General features: G+C 43.9%; 1 protein-coding gene across 3 annotated transcripts in view; it reads right to left on the reverse strand.

Annotated features, from left to right (window-relative positions):
* The window catches only part of LOC139540686 (E3 ubiquitin-protein ligase RNF13-like), a 104392-nt gene that overhangs the window by 50240 nt on the left and 40478 nt on the right, over positions 1-13674 (reverse strand). For 2 of the 3 annotated variants that reach the window (XM_071344548.1, XM_071344549.1), the window contains exon 4: positions 1679-1804. In XM_071344548.1, coding sequence (XP_071200649.1) covers positions 1679-1804 — 126 coding nt within the window. Of the gene's footprint in view, positions 1-1678; positions 1805-3622; positions 3751-13674 lie in introns of those variants that run through there. The other variant, XM_071344550.1, reaches the window with a different exon arrangement.

Raw genomic sequence — 13674 nt, forward strand, 5'->3', positions numbered from 1 at the left:
CAAGAATCAATGGAGATATATATATATATAAATAAAGTGTATAAGTCCAAAAAGTGATGTAGCAACTACAGATTGCCCCTTCATGTCTATCAAAAGTATACAAGTTTGAGCATGTGTCCATTAAACCTATGGATTTATTTATTTTTATCAGAATGAATTAGATTGAGCAATAAAAGCCCCCCATAGGCTTGGATTAAAAGTAATCCTCGAAGTAATCATCTAGTTTTTCAAAAGTATCTGTAATCTGTTTACAATATTTTTGCTGGTAACATAACGGATTACAGTTACCGTTTTTTTGTAATCCCTTACATGTAACGGATTACATTAATCCGTTACTCCCCAACTCTGATTATGGGGTATTGTGTGTAGATTAAAAACAATTTAATCCATTTTAGAAAAAGGCTGGAACGTAACAAAATGTGGAAAAAGTCAAGGGGTCTGAATACTTTCCGAATGCACTGTCCTACTCCTTGTATCCTTCCACTTCCCCCTCCTTCTCCATTCCTAATTTCCTCGCTCTACTCCTGTTCGCTGCACACGGCCTCACTTCAAGGTTGGATGGATCGAGTGGTGCTCTCCACAGCTCCTGGGATTTATTAGGAAAACAACTCCTCCTCTCGACTTTGAGCGCGCCACACACATACACACTTTCCGCAGACAGACACATTAGAGTCGAGAAGTTTTGGAGTGCCGTACCGTAAAAACTAAATGGCTCCTTTGTTGCTGAGAAGAAAAAAATAGGCCTAATATCCCGCTACACTCAAGTCTTCCTGGATTTCCCATGCATAAAATGTTGTAACTCGGGAATAAGAATTTATGCTTTCCCCCTTCTTAAAGGAAAAAAAAACATGCCCTCCTCTCTCGTTGGTTGTGATGTTGGCGCAAGGTAAAGGTGTCTTTTCCATACCATGTTAAAACGACAACAATGCTTTTATTTGCATTTCTGCAGAGAGCTGCTGAGGGCACCCAGTTAATGCACCACATCAGTAGACGAACCAGAGAAGCAGGGGATGAGCGGAGGGGGGGAAGGGGGGATTGGAAGGAGGGAGAGATGGTTCAGTGCCAGCACAGGAAGTCCTGACTGGGCAACAGCTATTTCCTGTGTACTGTGCTGCATGTAAGAAGGGCTCGAGGTAGCAGTTGTGCCTAAGTATAGATCTAGGATCAGCTTTCTCAATCCCATCCCTAACCATATCCATCAGGAGGTAAAAAAAGGAAACTGACTCTGGATCAGTACTCAGAGACCGAGTGGCGCAGCGGTCTAAAGCACTGCATCTCAGTGCAAGAGGCGTCACTACAGTCCCCGGTTCGATTCCAGGCTGCATCACATCCGGCTGTGATAGGGAGTCCCATAGGGGACAATTGGCCCAGCATCGTCCTGGTTTGGCCGGGGTAGGCCGTCATTGTAAATAAGAATTTGTTCTTAACTTACTTGTCTCGTTAAATAAAGGTTAAATAAAAAATTAAATACAAATAAATTACAGGCAGCTTCATTATAGACCATAAGGGAGCCTTTAGGTAGGAACTACCTTCAACCACAGATCTAGGATCAGATTACCCTACCCCCAATCGTAACCCTAACCATTAGACGGATGCCAAAATATCTAATCTTGTGTACGTGGTTAGCAACAAATTATACACCACATGGGGAGGTTTGTGTGATTGCGATGCACCCTACCTTGATGTCAAAGTTGCAGTCGAAGCGCCTGATGAGCACGATGAAGGCACCAGTGAGGTTGTCCCGAATAGGGGGCGGGTCAATGGGTTCGCAGGCATTTTCGGGCCGTGCACCAATCAGGAAGCCCTGTGGGTGTGACATCACAGTACAGTTAGAGCATCAGTTATGTGTCTATCACTCAATTGAACAACACCCACAAAACAGGTCAAGTAAAAGAAGAGTGTGGGAGTAGGAACAAAAAGTAGAATCATCACCACACACAGAGGAAATGTGGTGGTGTGCATATTCATAGTTGCTCTCCTCAACAGAAACTGGAACCTAAATAACAATTCTCTGGAAGGTCAAACATCTCAAATGAAATCCATTGGAATCTAGAGAGAAATGGTGAATCTGCAGGCTGGTGAGAGACTGAATAAAGAGAACAGAAATAAGAATTAAAAAATAGGCTTAAACAATTCAAAATGGCTACAGCAATAACAATACAGAGCCAGAATTATGTTTAAATTAAGAAACATAATGCTTTATTCAAACCCTCCCTTGCCACGGGATTAGTAAGGCAATGTCCCAAATGGCACCCAATTCCCTATTTAGTGCATTACTTTTGACCAGGGCCCACAGGGTCAAAAGTAGTGCACGAAATAGCTAAGTCCCAAATGGCTCCCTAAATCCACGGTAAAGTCCACAGATGAAACAAACCCAAACAAGAGATCATATCTTGGCATTGAATTCTTCTGGTTGCCCAAGATGTCCTGTGCTGCAGGACGAGAGAGACAGCGAGGAGAGAGAGAGAGAGCAAAAGGGAAAGACAGAGAGGATAGGATCAGCCCAAAAGCCAAAGACAGCTCAGAGTTTGGCTGCCACTGTTTGAGATAGCTAACCATATTGGCACCTAAAGTACTTCTGTTAGAATGCTATTTTCAACAGAATATTGGTGCCAACATGGACTGTGGAGTCCACACAGAGCACTGCATTAATGAAACCTAGCAGGTCCTACAGCTCTGGGAGTCTGGGACCCGCCTCGGGCATGACTCGGCCTGTCAGAACACAGCCAAAGGGGCAGGCCCAAGGCCGAAGCCAATCACCTGCAGGCCAGCTGAGAATGACAGAGATACTGTCCAATCACAAGCATACTTCCTGAATTTGAGGGCCTGCTGCTGTCCAATGATTAAGGTTCTGTTCAAGTGTTTCCATGTAGGGAGAGATGTCCCGAGGTGTCTTCAGTGAGTGAAACGTTCATAACATTGCAGACAGAAATGTAATAAATAGAGCTGACATAATTCATTAGCTTCACATTGAACGATAACCGTGTTATGTGGGGATATGTTGATTTTATCATATTTGTCCCGTTTCCTTGCACTATTAAATCCAGTGTAATGCGTTTTCATATCCTATCAGGTGCAGATGGTAGTCAGGGGTGGCAGGCTAGTCAGAGATAGAGATGAGGCCTATGTCCCAAATGGCACCATATTCCCTTTATAGTTCACAACTTTTGTTGTTGTTGAGCCCTATGGAGTCTGGTCAAAAGTAGTGCACTATGTAGGCAATCGGGTGCCATTCAGGACACAAACAAGGTGTAAATTGCTGCGGGATTTGGTGGGGGTGGCCCCATGACTCGGCAGCTACAGTCAGCTGTGAAAGTGATGAGTTCATTTTAGTGGAGGAGCTAGAGTTCGCTCTCTGGAGCAGTGCCAGTGCAGAGCGCTTCAAAAAGGACCCAGCCTTCCCGGCTCGTCAGCCCTTTTTGTTTTTCTGTGAACACAGTGCACGTTGACACGCACACAATGCTGAGACTGGTAGGTGTCCCTCAAAAGGAGTGTGTGTGTGTGTGTGTGTGTGTGTGTGTGTGTGTGTGTGTCTAAATGGTACCTACACACCTATCGCAAGCTGCCATTCTCTCCAAATGACAGGAATGGACAATGAAACAGTAAAATGTATCAAACATACCATCACTTTTCAATAGGATGGATAGAAAGTCCAAAAGCTTTTGTTGTTACATCCTTGATTTCATACAAAGAGATGGTGAAGAACTGGCACTGGAAGCCGTTGTCTACTTTATCTGGACTCCTGTTTTCAAAAAGGAAAACAGACTAGAAATCTCCCTGGATACCTTCCGCAAAGCCTGCTATGACGATGCCACTCTCATATTTTCACGTGGTTCAAAACAAGCTACAATAGCGCCCCCTGTTGGCAATGGACCCACAAAGAAACCCAGAGGGAAGTCCCTAACCACAACCGTACAGAGCATTGTATAATTGAGGAGGAATTCAATAAAACACCTTCAAGTTCAACAACCAACTGTTGGTTCCAGATTTTGAAACCCGGGGCCAATGTTGGTGAATCATTGCCTAAACATATAGACCTAGAAGAGGAACCATTTCAATTCCGGAGGTGGGTTTTCTCTTCAGCATAGTGATTCAGTTTTCAGTGACTTTCCACTCTAGAGGAGAGCGTGACTAGATCATGCCACCGATTAAGCCTTTACCCCTCTCCTAAACCACCACCAACACCTCCTCCTGCTCCTCCTCCAGGGGTGCTGTAGTATGGCTGTGGTATGTAGTATGGCTGCCCTCTGCTACTGTACACCCAAACATGATCAAAAGTATGTGGACACCGGCTTGTTGAACATCTCATTCCAAAATCATGGGCATTAATTTGGAGTTGGTACCCCCTTTGCTGCTATAACAGCCTCTTCTCTTCTGGGAAGGCTTTCCACTAAATGTTTACACTGGTGTTGGGCGATTAGGTCTGGCTCGCAGTCGGCGTTCCAATTCATCCAAAAGGTGTTCGATGGGGTTGAGGTCAGGGCTCTGTGTAGGCCAGTCAAGTTCTTCCACACCGATCTCGACAAACCATTTCTGTATGGACCTCGCCTTGTGCTGTACCATTAATATTTCCCTTCAACAGAACTAAGGGGCCTAGCCCAAAATGTGAAAAACAGCCCAAGACCATTATTCCTCCTCCACCAAACTTTACAGTTGGCACTATGCATTGGGGCATAGTTCTCCTGGCATCCACCAAACCCAGATTCGTCCGTCGGACTGCCAGATGGTGAAGAGTGATTCATCACTCCAGAGAACGCGTTTCCACTGCTCCAGAGTCCAATGGCGGCGAGCTTTACACCACTCCAGCCGACGCTTGGCATTGAGCATAGTGATCTTAGGCTTGCTCGGCCATGAAGCTCTAGACGAACAGTTCTTGTGCTGACTTTGCTTCCAGAAGTAGTTTGAAACACAGAAGTAAGTGTTGCAACCCGGGGACAGATTATTTTTTACACGCTACGCGCTTCAGCACTCGGCGGTCCCGTTCCTGTGAGCTTGTGTGGTATACCACTTTGCGGCTGAGCCGTTGTTGCTCCTAGACATTTCCACTTCACAATAACAGCACTTACAGTTGACCTGTGCAGCTCTAGCAGGGCAGAAATTTGACGAAGTGATTTGTTAATAATAATGAGGCAGGAGGGGACGCCTACTGTGCTATTTTCTTTGTTTTTTCACATTGTTTGTAACTTTTTATTTTATACATAAAGTTGCTGCTACCGTCTCTTATGACCGAAAAGAGCTTCTGGACATCATAACAGCGATTACTCACCTTGAACTGAACAAATATTTTTTCTTTAACGAGTCCGACGCGAAGGATGTACTGCTTTCCGGAAAACAGGCCCAATCCTTGTCATTAGCATGAAGAAAAGGCAGAGATACCAAAGGAGAAGGTCGGGGTGCCTTGTTAGGATTCGTAAGCGAGTAAGTAAATCGCCTTTACCATGGGTTCTATTGGCCAAAGTGCCACTGGAAAACAAACTCGATGATCTACGGTCGAGACTATCCTACCAACAGGAAATTAAAAACTGTAATATCTTATGTTTCACTAAGTCGTGGCTGAACGACGACATGGATAATATACAGTTGGCTGGGTTTTCCGTGAATTGTCAGGACAGAACAGCTATGTCTGGTAAGATGAGGGGTGGTGGTGTCTGTCTATTTGTCAATAACAGCTGGTGCGCGATGTCTAATATTAGGGAGGTCTCGAGGTATTGCTCGCCTGAGGTAGAGTACGTCATGATAAGCTGTAGACCACACTATTTACCAAGTGAGTTCCAAACTATATTATTCGTAGCTGTCTATTTACCACCACAAACCGATGCTGGCACTAAGACCACACACAACGAGCTATAAGGTCATAAGCAAACAAGAAAATGCTCATACAGAAGTGGCGCTCCTAGTGGCCAGAGACTTTAATGCAGGCAAACTTAAATCAGTTTTACCTCATTTATACCAGCATGTCACATGTGCAACCAGAGGAGAAATAAAACATAGACCACCTTTAATCCACACACAGAGATGCATACAAAGCTCTCCCTCGCCCTCCATTTGGCAAATCTGACTATAATTCTATCCTCTTGATTCCTGCTTACAAGCAAAAACTAAAGCAGCAAACACCAGTGACTCGCTCAATACGGAAGTGGTCAGTTGATGCGGATGCTATGCTACAGGACTGTTTTGCTAGCACTTACTGGAATATGTTCCGTGATTCATCCTATGGCATTGAGGAGTATACCACCTCAGTCACCGGCTTCATCAATACGTGCATTGACGACGTCGTCCCCACAGTGACCATACGTACACATCCCAACCAGAAGCCATGGATTACAGGCAACATCCGCATCGAGCTAAAGGCTAGAGCTGCCGTTTTCAAGGAGCGGGACACTAATCCGCTTATAAGAAATCCTGCTATGCCCTCAAACAAACCATAAAAACAGGCAAAGCCTCAATATAAGACTAAGATTGAATCCTACTACACCGGATCTGATGCTCTTTGGATGTGGCAGGGCTTGAAAACTATTACAGACTACAAAGGGAAACCCAGCCGCAAGCTTCCCAGTGACGCGAGCCTACAAGATGAGCTAAATGCATTCTATGCCTGCTTCGAGGCAAGCAACACTGAAGCATGCATGAGAGCACCAGCTGTTTCAGACGACTGTGTGATCGCGCTCTCCGTGGCCGATGTGAGCAAGACCTTTAAAGAGGTCAACATTCACAAGGCCGCGGGCCAGACGGATTACCAGGGCGTGTACTCAGAGCATGTGCGGACCAACTGGCAACTGTCTTCACTGACATTTTCAACCTCTCCCTGACAGAGTCTGTAATACCCACGTTTCAAGCAGACCACCATAGTCCCTGTGCCCAAGACCACTAAGGTAACCTGCCTAAATGACTACCGACTCTTAGCACTCAACACTGTAGCCAAGAAGTGCTTTGAAAGGCTGGTCATGGCTCACATCAACACCATCATCCTGGAAACTCTAGACCCACTCCAATTCGCATACCGCCCCAACAGATCCACAGATGATGCAATCTCAATTGCACTCCACACTGCCCTTTCCCACCTGGATAAAAGGAAGACCTATGTGAGAATGCTGTTCACTGACTACAGCTCAGCGTTCAACACCATAGTGCCCACAAAGCTCATCACTAAGTTAAGGACCCTGGGACTAAACACCTCCCTCTGCAGCTGGATCTTGGACTTCCTGACGGGCCACCCCCAGGTGGTAAGGGTTGGCAACAGCACATCTACCACGCTGATCCTCAACAACGGGGACCCTCTAAGCACACACTCCCCCAGGAGTGCGTGCTTAGTACCCCCCTGTACTCCCTGTTCACCCACAACTGCGTGGCTAAGCACGACTCCAACACCATCATTAGGTTTGTTTACGATACAACAGTGGTAGGCCTGATCACCGACAACAATGAGACAGCCTATATGGAGGAGGTCAGAGACCTCAACAACCTCTCCCTCAATGTGAGCAAGACAAAGGAGTTGATCGTGGACTACAGGAAAAGGATGGCCGAACAGGCCCCCATTAACATTGACGGGGCTGTAGTGGAGTGGGTCGAGAGTTTCCTGTTCCTTGGTGTCCACATCACCAACAAACTATCATGGTCCAAACACACAAAGACAGTCGTGAAAAGGGCAGGGGACTGAAAAGATTTGGCATGGATCCCCAGATCCTCAAAAAGTTCTACAGCTGCACCATTGAGAGCATCCTGACTGGTTGCATCACCACCTGGTATGGCTACTGCTCGGCATCCGACCGTAAGGCGCTACAGAGGGTAGTGCATACAGCCCAGTACATCACTGGGGCCAAGCTTCCTGTCGTCCAGGACCTATATACTAGGCGGTGTCAGAGGAAGGCCCAAAAAATTGTCAAAGACTACAGTCACACAAGTCATAGAGAGAACAGTCTGCTACCGCACGGCAAGTGGTACTGGAGCGCCAAGTCTAGGTCCAAAAGGCTCCTTAACAGCTTCTACCCCCAAACTATAAGACTGCTAAACAATTAATCAAATGGCCACCCGGACTATTTACATTGAACACCCCCCACCTTTGTTTTTACACTGCTGCCACTCGCTGTTTATTATCTATGCATAGTCACTTTACCCCTACCTACATGTACAAATTACCTTGACTAACCTGTACGCCTGCACATTGACTCGGTACCGGTATCCCCCTGTATATAGCCTCATTATTGTTATGTAATTTTATTGTAACTTTAAAAAAAAGAAAAAAAGACTAGTTTATTTAGTAAATATTTTCTTAACTCTATTTCTTGAACTGCATTGTTGGAAAGGTGGCATCCTATGACGGTGCAATGTTGAAAAGTCACTGAGCTCTTCAGTAAGGCCATTCTACTGCCAATCTTTGTCTATGAAATTGCATAGCTGTGTGCTCGATTTTAGACACTTGTCAGCAACGGGTGTGGCAGAAATGGCCAAATCCTCTAATTTGAAGGTGTGTCCATATACTTTTGTATATATAGTGTATCTGGATACAGGCCTCGCTCGGCTCTGCTGTGAGGAAATGGTTGTTTCTCCTATGTAGTGTACTACTTTAGACCAGAGCCTTATGGGCCCAGGTCAAAAGTAGTGCACTATATAGGGAATAGGGTGTCATTTGGGACGTATCCTGGGAGTGCCAGCACCAGGGCTCTAACACAGTGGCATAGATAGCAGCGACTGGGCTGTGCTGAAATGTAAGTCATGCTCCAGGCCAGAATCTGAGTGCATGGGGTTCAGTCTCTAAGTAGGCTACAAAAAAATTACCTTTTGTAAATGCACTGGCTCGGACAAAAACAACAAGGGATGAAAATACCCACACACTGACTAAAGCACAGGTAATGTTAGAGAAATGTATAACTTTTCACCGTGGATTGGTTGTATAGATTTTGGCAGTAGATCTGTGGACAGGAAATCGGTCAGCATGATCTTGCTCAAACCAGCACAGAATTATTCAAAACGACTTTGTTTATAAGTTATTTGACGAGTTTTCAGAAAAGCAGAGACCACCTAAAATAGGTCAGGAGCAATGGGCATTAGTTCACCATTAAAGAGATCTGTCTTTATGTACTGGATGACTATGAGAACACAGAGATAGTCAGTCAGTCCATCTAGGTCCGGCTTAGCTCCCAGTCTTTGTCAAGATCTCACCCTCAGCTCCCTCCATGTTTTGCACGGGAATGACGTTGTACATAGCCACAGCGCCCACTCCAAAGACGCGGGCCGAGTCCAGCTACCGCCCTCCACTTTCCCAGGCCACTCCCCTTCCTGCATCCAGAGCATGGACTAGTCACAGATCTGACATGACTGGATAGGAGAAATCAGGGGTTCCAATGCATAGCCTACGGCAATCTATTCGTTTAGATCAGTGATTAGGCTACCCCAAAGTAAACAGGGCCTAATCTAACACCAGTTTTGCTTCCTCAGTTTAGCTTGGTTTTGGTTGGCTTGACCAGTTTTGCTTGGTTTGTATGGGCATGTGCCGCATCATAAACTTTCCACAGGAAACGCTGGTTTCGATGTTCAGTCTATATTTAAGAAGAGTGGAAGTCAGAGGATGCCACTTGATTAGAATGAGGAACATAACATGAAAAACATACTGTTGCCATTCTGTTTACCAAAAATTTATAAAGGGGTGTTTTCAAGGCCAGGGATGTGAAACTCTCCGAAATGTTGCAAATAGAAAGAGAATTAGAGCTGACATGATTCCCTATTCTATCTGACAGACAATCGTTTCTGTTCTAAATTATACATTTCATTTGACACGTTCTGTAATGTTACATCCCGTTTTGGACAGACCAGATTTCGCAGGGGAACCTCTCTGTTAATCCCTGCTAACAATAACGAGCAGTTATGAAGTTCCTGGGACATCACGAAATGGCCGCCTAAAGTCGTCAGGACGTTGTGTCATGGTCCTCTGGAGGTTTTGTCTAGTTCTCGGTTTGGCCCGAGGACAGTTTAGGATGTTCTTGGGACATTGTGTATGGTTCCCTGGAGGTTTTTGTCTAGTTCCTGGTTTGTCCCGGGGACGTCACCTGATGGTCTCAAATAAACGTCCCCCTCCCCCCCCAAATAAGAAACGTTGTACCTAGGGCATGTGGTCCATCAAGGCCCTGATTGGTGAACCACTGATCCATTCACAGCTCTTGACTTTTGGCAAGGGACACCCACACAAATAGTGCTTTTAACAGTGTTTTCAACTGACATATTTTACACAATTTGGCCAGCATTACAGTGTGTCTGTTTATTCATACCAAAATTATTATTTAGCATGTCCTCACAATCTCTTGGTTCACGGCATTCCAATTGTCCTGCCACGCCACCATGTCGGTACCACTAGCTAGGTTTCCATCTAATTGGCGAAAGATTTTCATGTTAATATTCTAAAATCTGCATAAAGAAAATACAAACATTTTCCCACCAGTGGTGTGTTTCCACCAAACTGACTTGTTGCAGATAAAAAGCAGTGCGTGATGACGTAGTGCACAAAAATGTAGTTTTTCATGTACCGAATAAAAATATAATGTTGCATTAAATAGAAAATGTGCCTACTCTGGTATTGGTGCTCTAGCCAACAGCTCGCAGATACTGTTGGGTAGGCTGTGTGGGTAGTCTACATGATGAGATTATGGATAAGAGCAAGACTGTTATTTTTGTCAAAACGGCAGTCAAGCATCTTTTATCATGTCACCAGAATAAGACCCTTTTATTTATTGGAAAGGAGCATCGAGCTCATGCCATGCACTTTCAGCACCCTGTGAAGTTCATCATAACTTATTGTGGAGAGGCCATTGTGGAGAGGTTGGAGTCTGTTTGATTGAGTGTGTGGACAGGTGTCTTTTATACAGGTAACGAGTTCAAACAGGTACAGTTAATACAGGTAATGAGTGGAGAACAGGAGGGCTTCTTAAAGAAAAACTAACAGGTCTGTGAGAGCCGGAATTCTTACTGGTTGGTAGGTGATCAAATACTTATGTCATGCAATAAAATGCAAATTAATTACTTAAAAATCATACAATGGGATTTTCTGGATTTTTGTTTTAGATTCCGTCTCTCACAGTTGAAGTATACCTATGATAAATATTACAGACCTCTACATGCTTTGTAAGTAGGAAAACCTGCAAAATCGGCAGTGTATCAAATACTTGTTCTCCCCACTGTATATATACACACAGTATGACTTTACTCGAATAAAAACTGTGGATGGAAACGTGGTTACTAACTGATTTCACCTGTAGAACTACTCTTACACTTTGCACTTCAAAGTAAAACCCAGCTCTGTTAAAATAACACTGAAGAAAAACTATGACATTCATCATAGTGATTCAGGAGTAACATTAAAACAGAATAATATGCTCCACAAACATTAGATATTTATACTAAAAACCCCAAACTCAAATTGTTGAGATAATTAAATGAGCGAATAGTCAGATTAATTGATCATTAAAATAGCAGTGCAGAAGTCACTCTTTTTGTTAAGTGCAGAAAAGTATTATAGGGGATGAATGTGTAAGGAACTTTGGAAATTCTACTGACTTCATGGTGCAGCACAAAGATCAGCATACACCAAATCCAGAAGTTGTGAGTTCAAATCTCATGTGCGGTCACATTGAAAAGTCAGTAAGTACTACAGTGGTTGCTCCACTAAAAGTTTTGCAATTATGCTGCGGGATTTAGAGGTAATTTGTGGTTTAGTGCGGAACCCTGCGTCACCACTTCATTGCTCCAGACAAGCGCAAGGGGGGGTTAGAGCACTGATTATGTTTTTGGGTCCTACTGTGTCTCTAACTGACAATGAATGGGCGACATAAACATAAATAGAAACTGATAATTGTGCACGACTTCAGTATTACTTACTAAAACTGTTGTTACACTAAAGTTTTTATTATTTAATTTTGGTAGGATTATTTTGCTCTTACTGTAGTACTGTAGCCCACTCCCGACCGGTCACGTTGTACAGCGCCTGAGTGGCGCAATGTTCTAAGACACTGCATACAGTGGTTCCTCCTTTAATAAAAGTTGAGTCATACTACGGCACACCTTTCGTGCTGCCGCAGCATTCTGTGGCACGTCGTTTAATTGTCAGCCATTGTTTCTGTTAGTGCTAGTTTGACCCCAGAGGGCATCTTTGAGAAGCATTTGATAGTCTTCCATATTGGCATTACCAGAGACGGGGAGGGCACGCGGGAGACCGGGGTTCAATCCCCCGACGGGGAGGAAGGAGTAAGCTGTCCTTGTAAATAAGAATTTATTCTTAACTGATTCCATATGTGTTATTTCATAGTTGTGATGTCTTCACTATTATTCTACAATGTAGCAAATAGTAAAAATAAAGAAAAATCCTGGAATGAGTAGGTGTGTCCAAACTTTTGACTGGTACTCTCTTAATTAATTTGATTAATAGTATGGTGTTTCTATTCCATAAAAAAACTAAAAACCCTCTGGGTTTCTGTTAGGATGGAACGGAAAATATGGCAATGTACAACGTGACGCTCATAAATTCAGAGCATTGTCAGTTTGTGAATTCAGACCGTTTCGCTCTCGGAGCGCACACTGGACGCTCGGGCCGAGGAGTAGGGTTGATTTGAGCGTTCTGGCCTTACAACGGCAAGTCACCCAAGCTAACGTTGGCTAGCTTGCTAGCTACTTCCAGACACAAATGAGACCACTCTGACCATTTTACTCACCCTAGCAGAGCTGGTTAGGCAGTTTTCGTGTTAACCAGGGCGTTGGTGACTAACTGTGCTGCTGGAAACAATTTAATTATGTTCGTAAGGACAGCGTAGCTAACAAATTGTCAGCCAACATAACGTGTAAGGTAAGTTATTTGAAAAGTCATTACTTTATTACATTGAGTAGCAAGCTACCGCGAGGACGCGCCCTATCGACTCTGCGGCTTGAGCATGCTTTTGGTGCACAGTCGGAAGCGTGCTGGACTTCGGGCAAGAAGGTTGAGGGTTCAAAACCTGCTCCCTGCTTGTTTCATTTGAAGTCGTGCACAATTATCAGTTTATTATTTGTTTTATACTGCCCATTCATTGTCAGTTTGAGACCCAAAAGCACAATCAGTGCTCTAACTCCCCCTTGGTCGTTAGGGCAAATCTGGTCTGTGATAGGACAGGGATTTTTCACACCTAGCTCGGCTATTAGACTATTATTTAGTAAAGGTTGAATAGTCTATTGTTCAGCTATTAGCCCCCCTCCCCAACTTGCAACAAATGGATGTCTTTTTGTCGAGAGCAAAACTTTTTTATTTTGAATCATAAATAATTGTTCTGAAAGCAAAAACGAGGCTTTAAAGTAAAACATTTTTTTGCAATCAAATATTTTGTAATGGAGCGCAAAACTGCATTTTATTCCCCAAAAATATTTAGAGAACAGAAAATGTATTTGAAAACATGTATTTTTTTCAAGATACAACAGGTAAGTATATTATTTTGTAATATTGCATATTTCCCATCACCTAATGAACAACCACAATACCAGTCTGGTGTTAAGCTTTCTGTGCTGTATTGATGTATCCTGAAAATGACATCTGAAAATGACATCGGTCATATCTCATTTATTGTTTCCATATCTACAAAAAATATGCTATTTTCTTTACTTTCAGAGCGCGAGCTGATCAAGGGGTCGAAAATGTACATATTGCCAGATGTTCACTGTCCG

The sequence above is a fragment of the Salvelinus alpinus genome, chromosome 16, assembly GCF_045679555.1.
Source record: "Salvelinus alpinus chromosome 16, SLU_Salpinus.1, whole genome shotgun sequence".
NCBI lineage: Eukaryota > Metazoa > Chordata > Actinopteri > Salmoniformes > Salmonidae > Salvelinus > Salvelinus alpinus.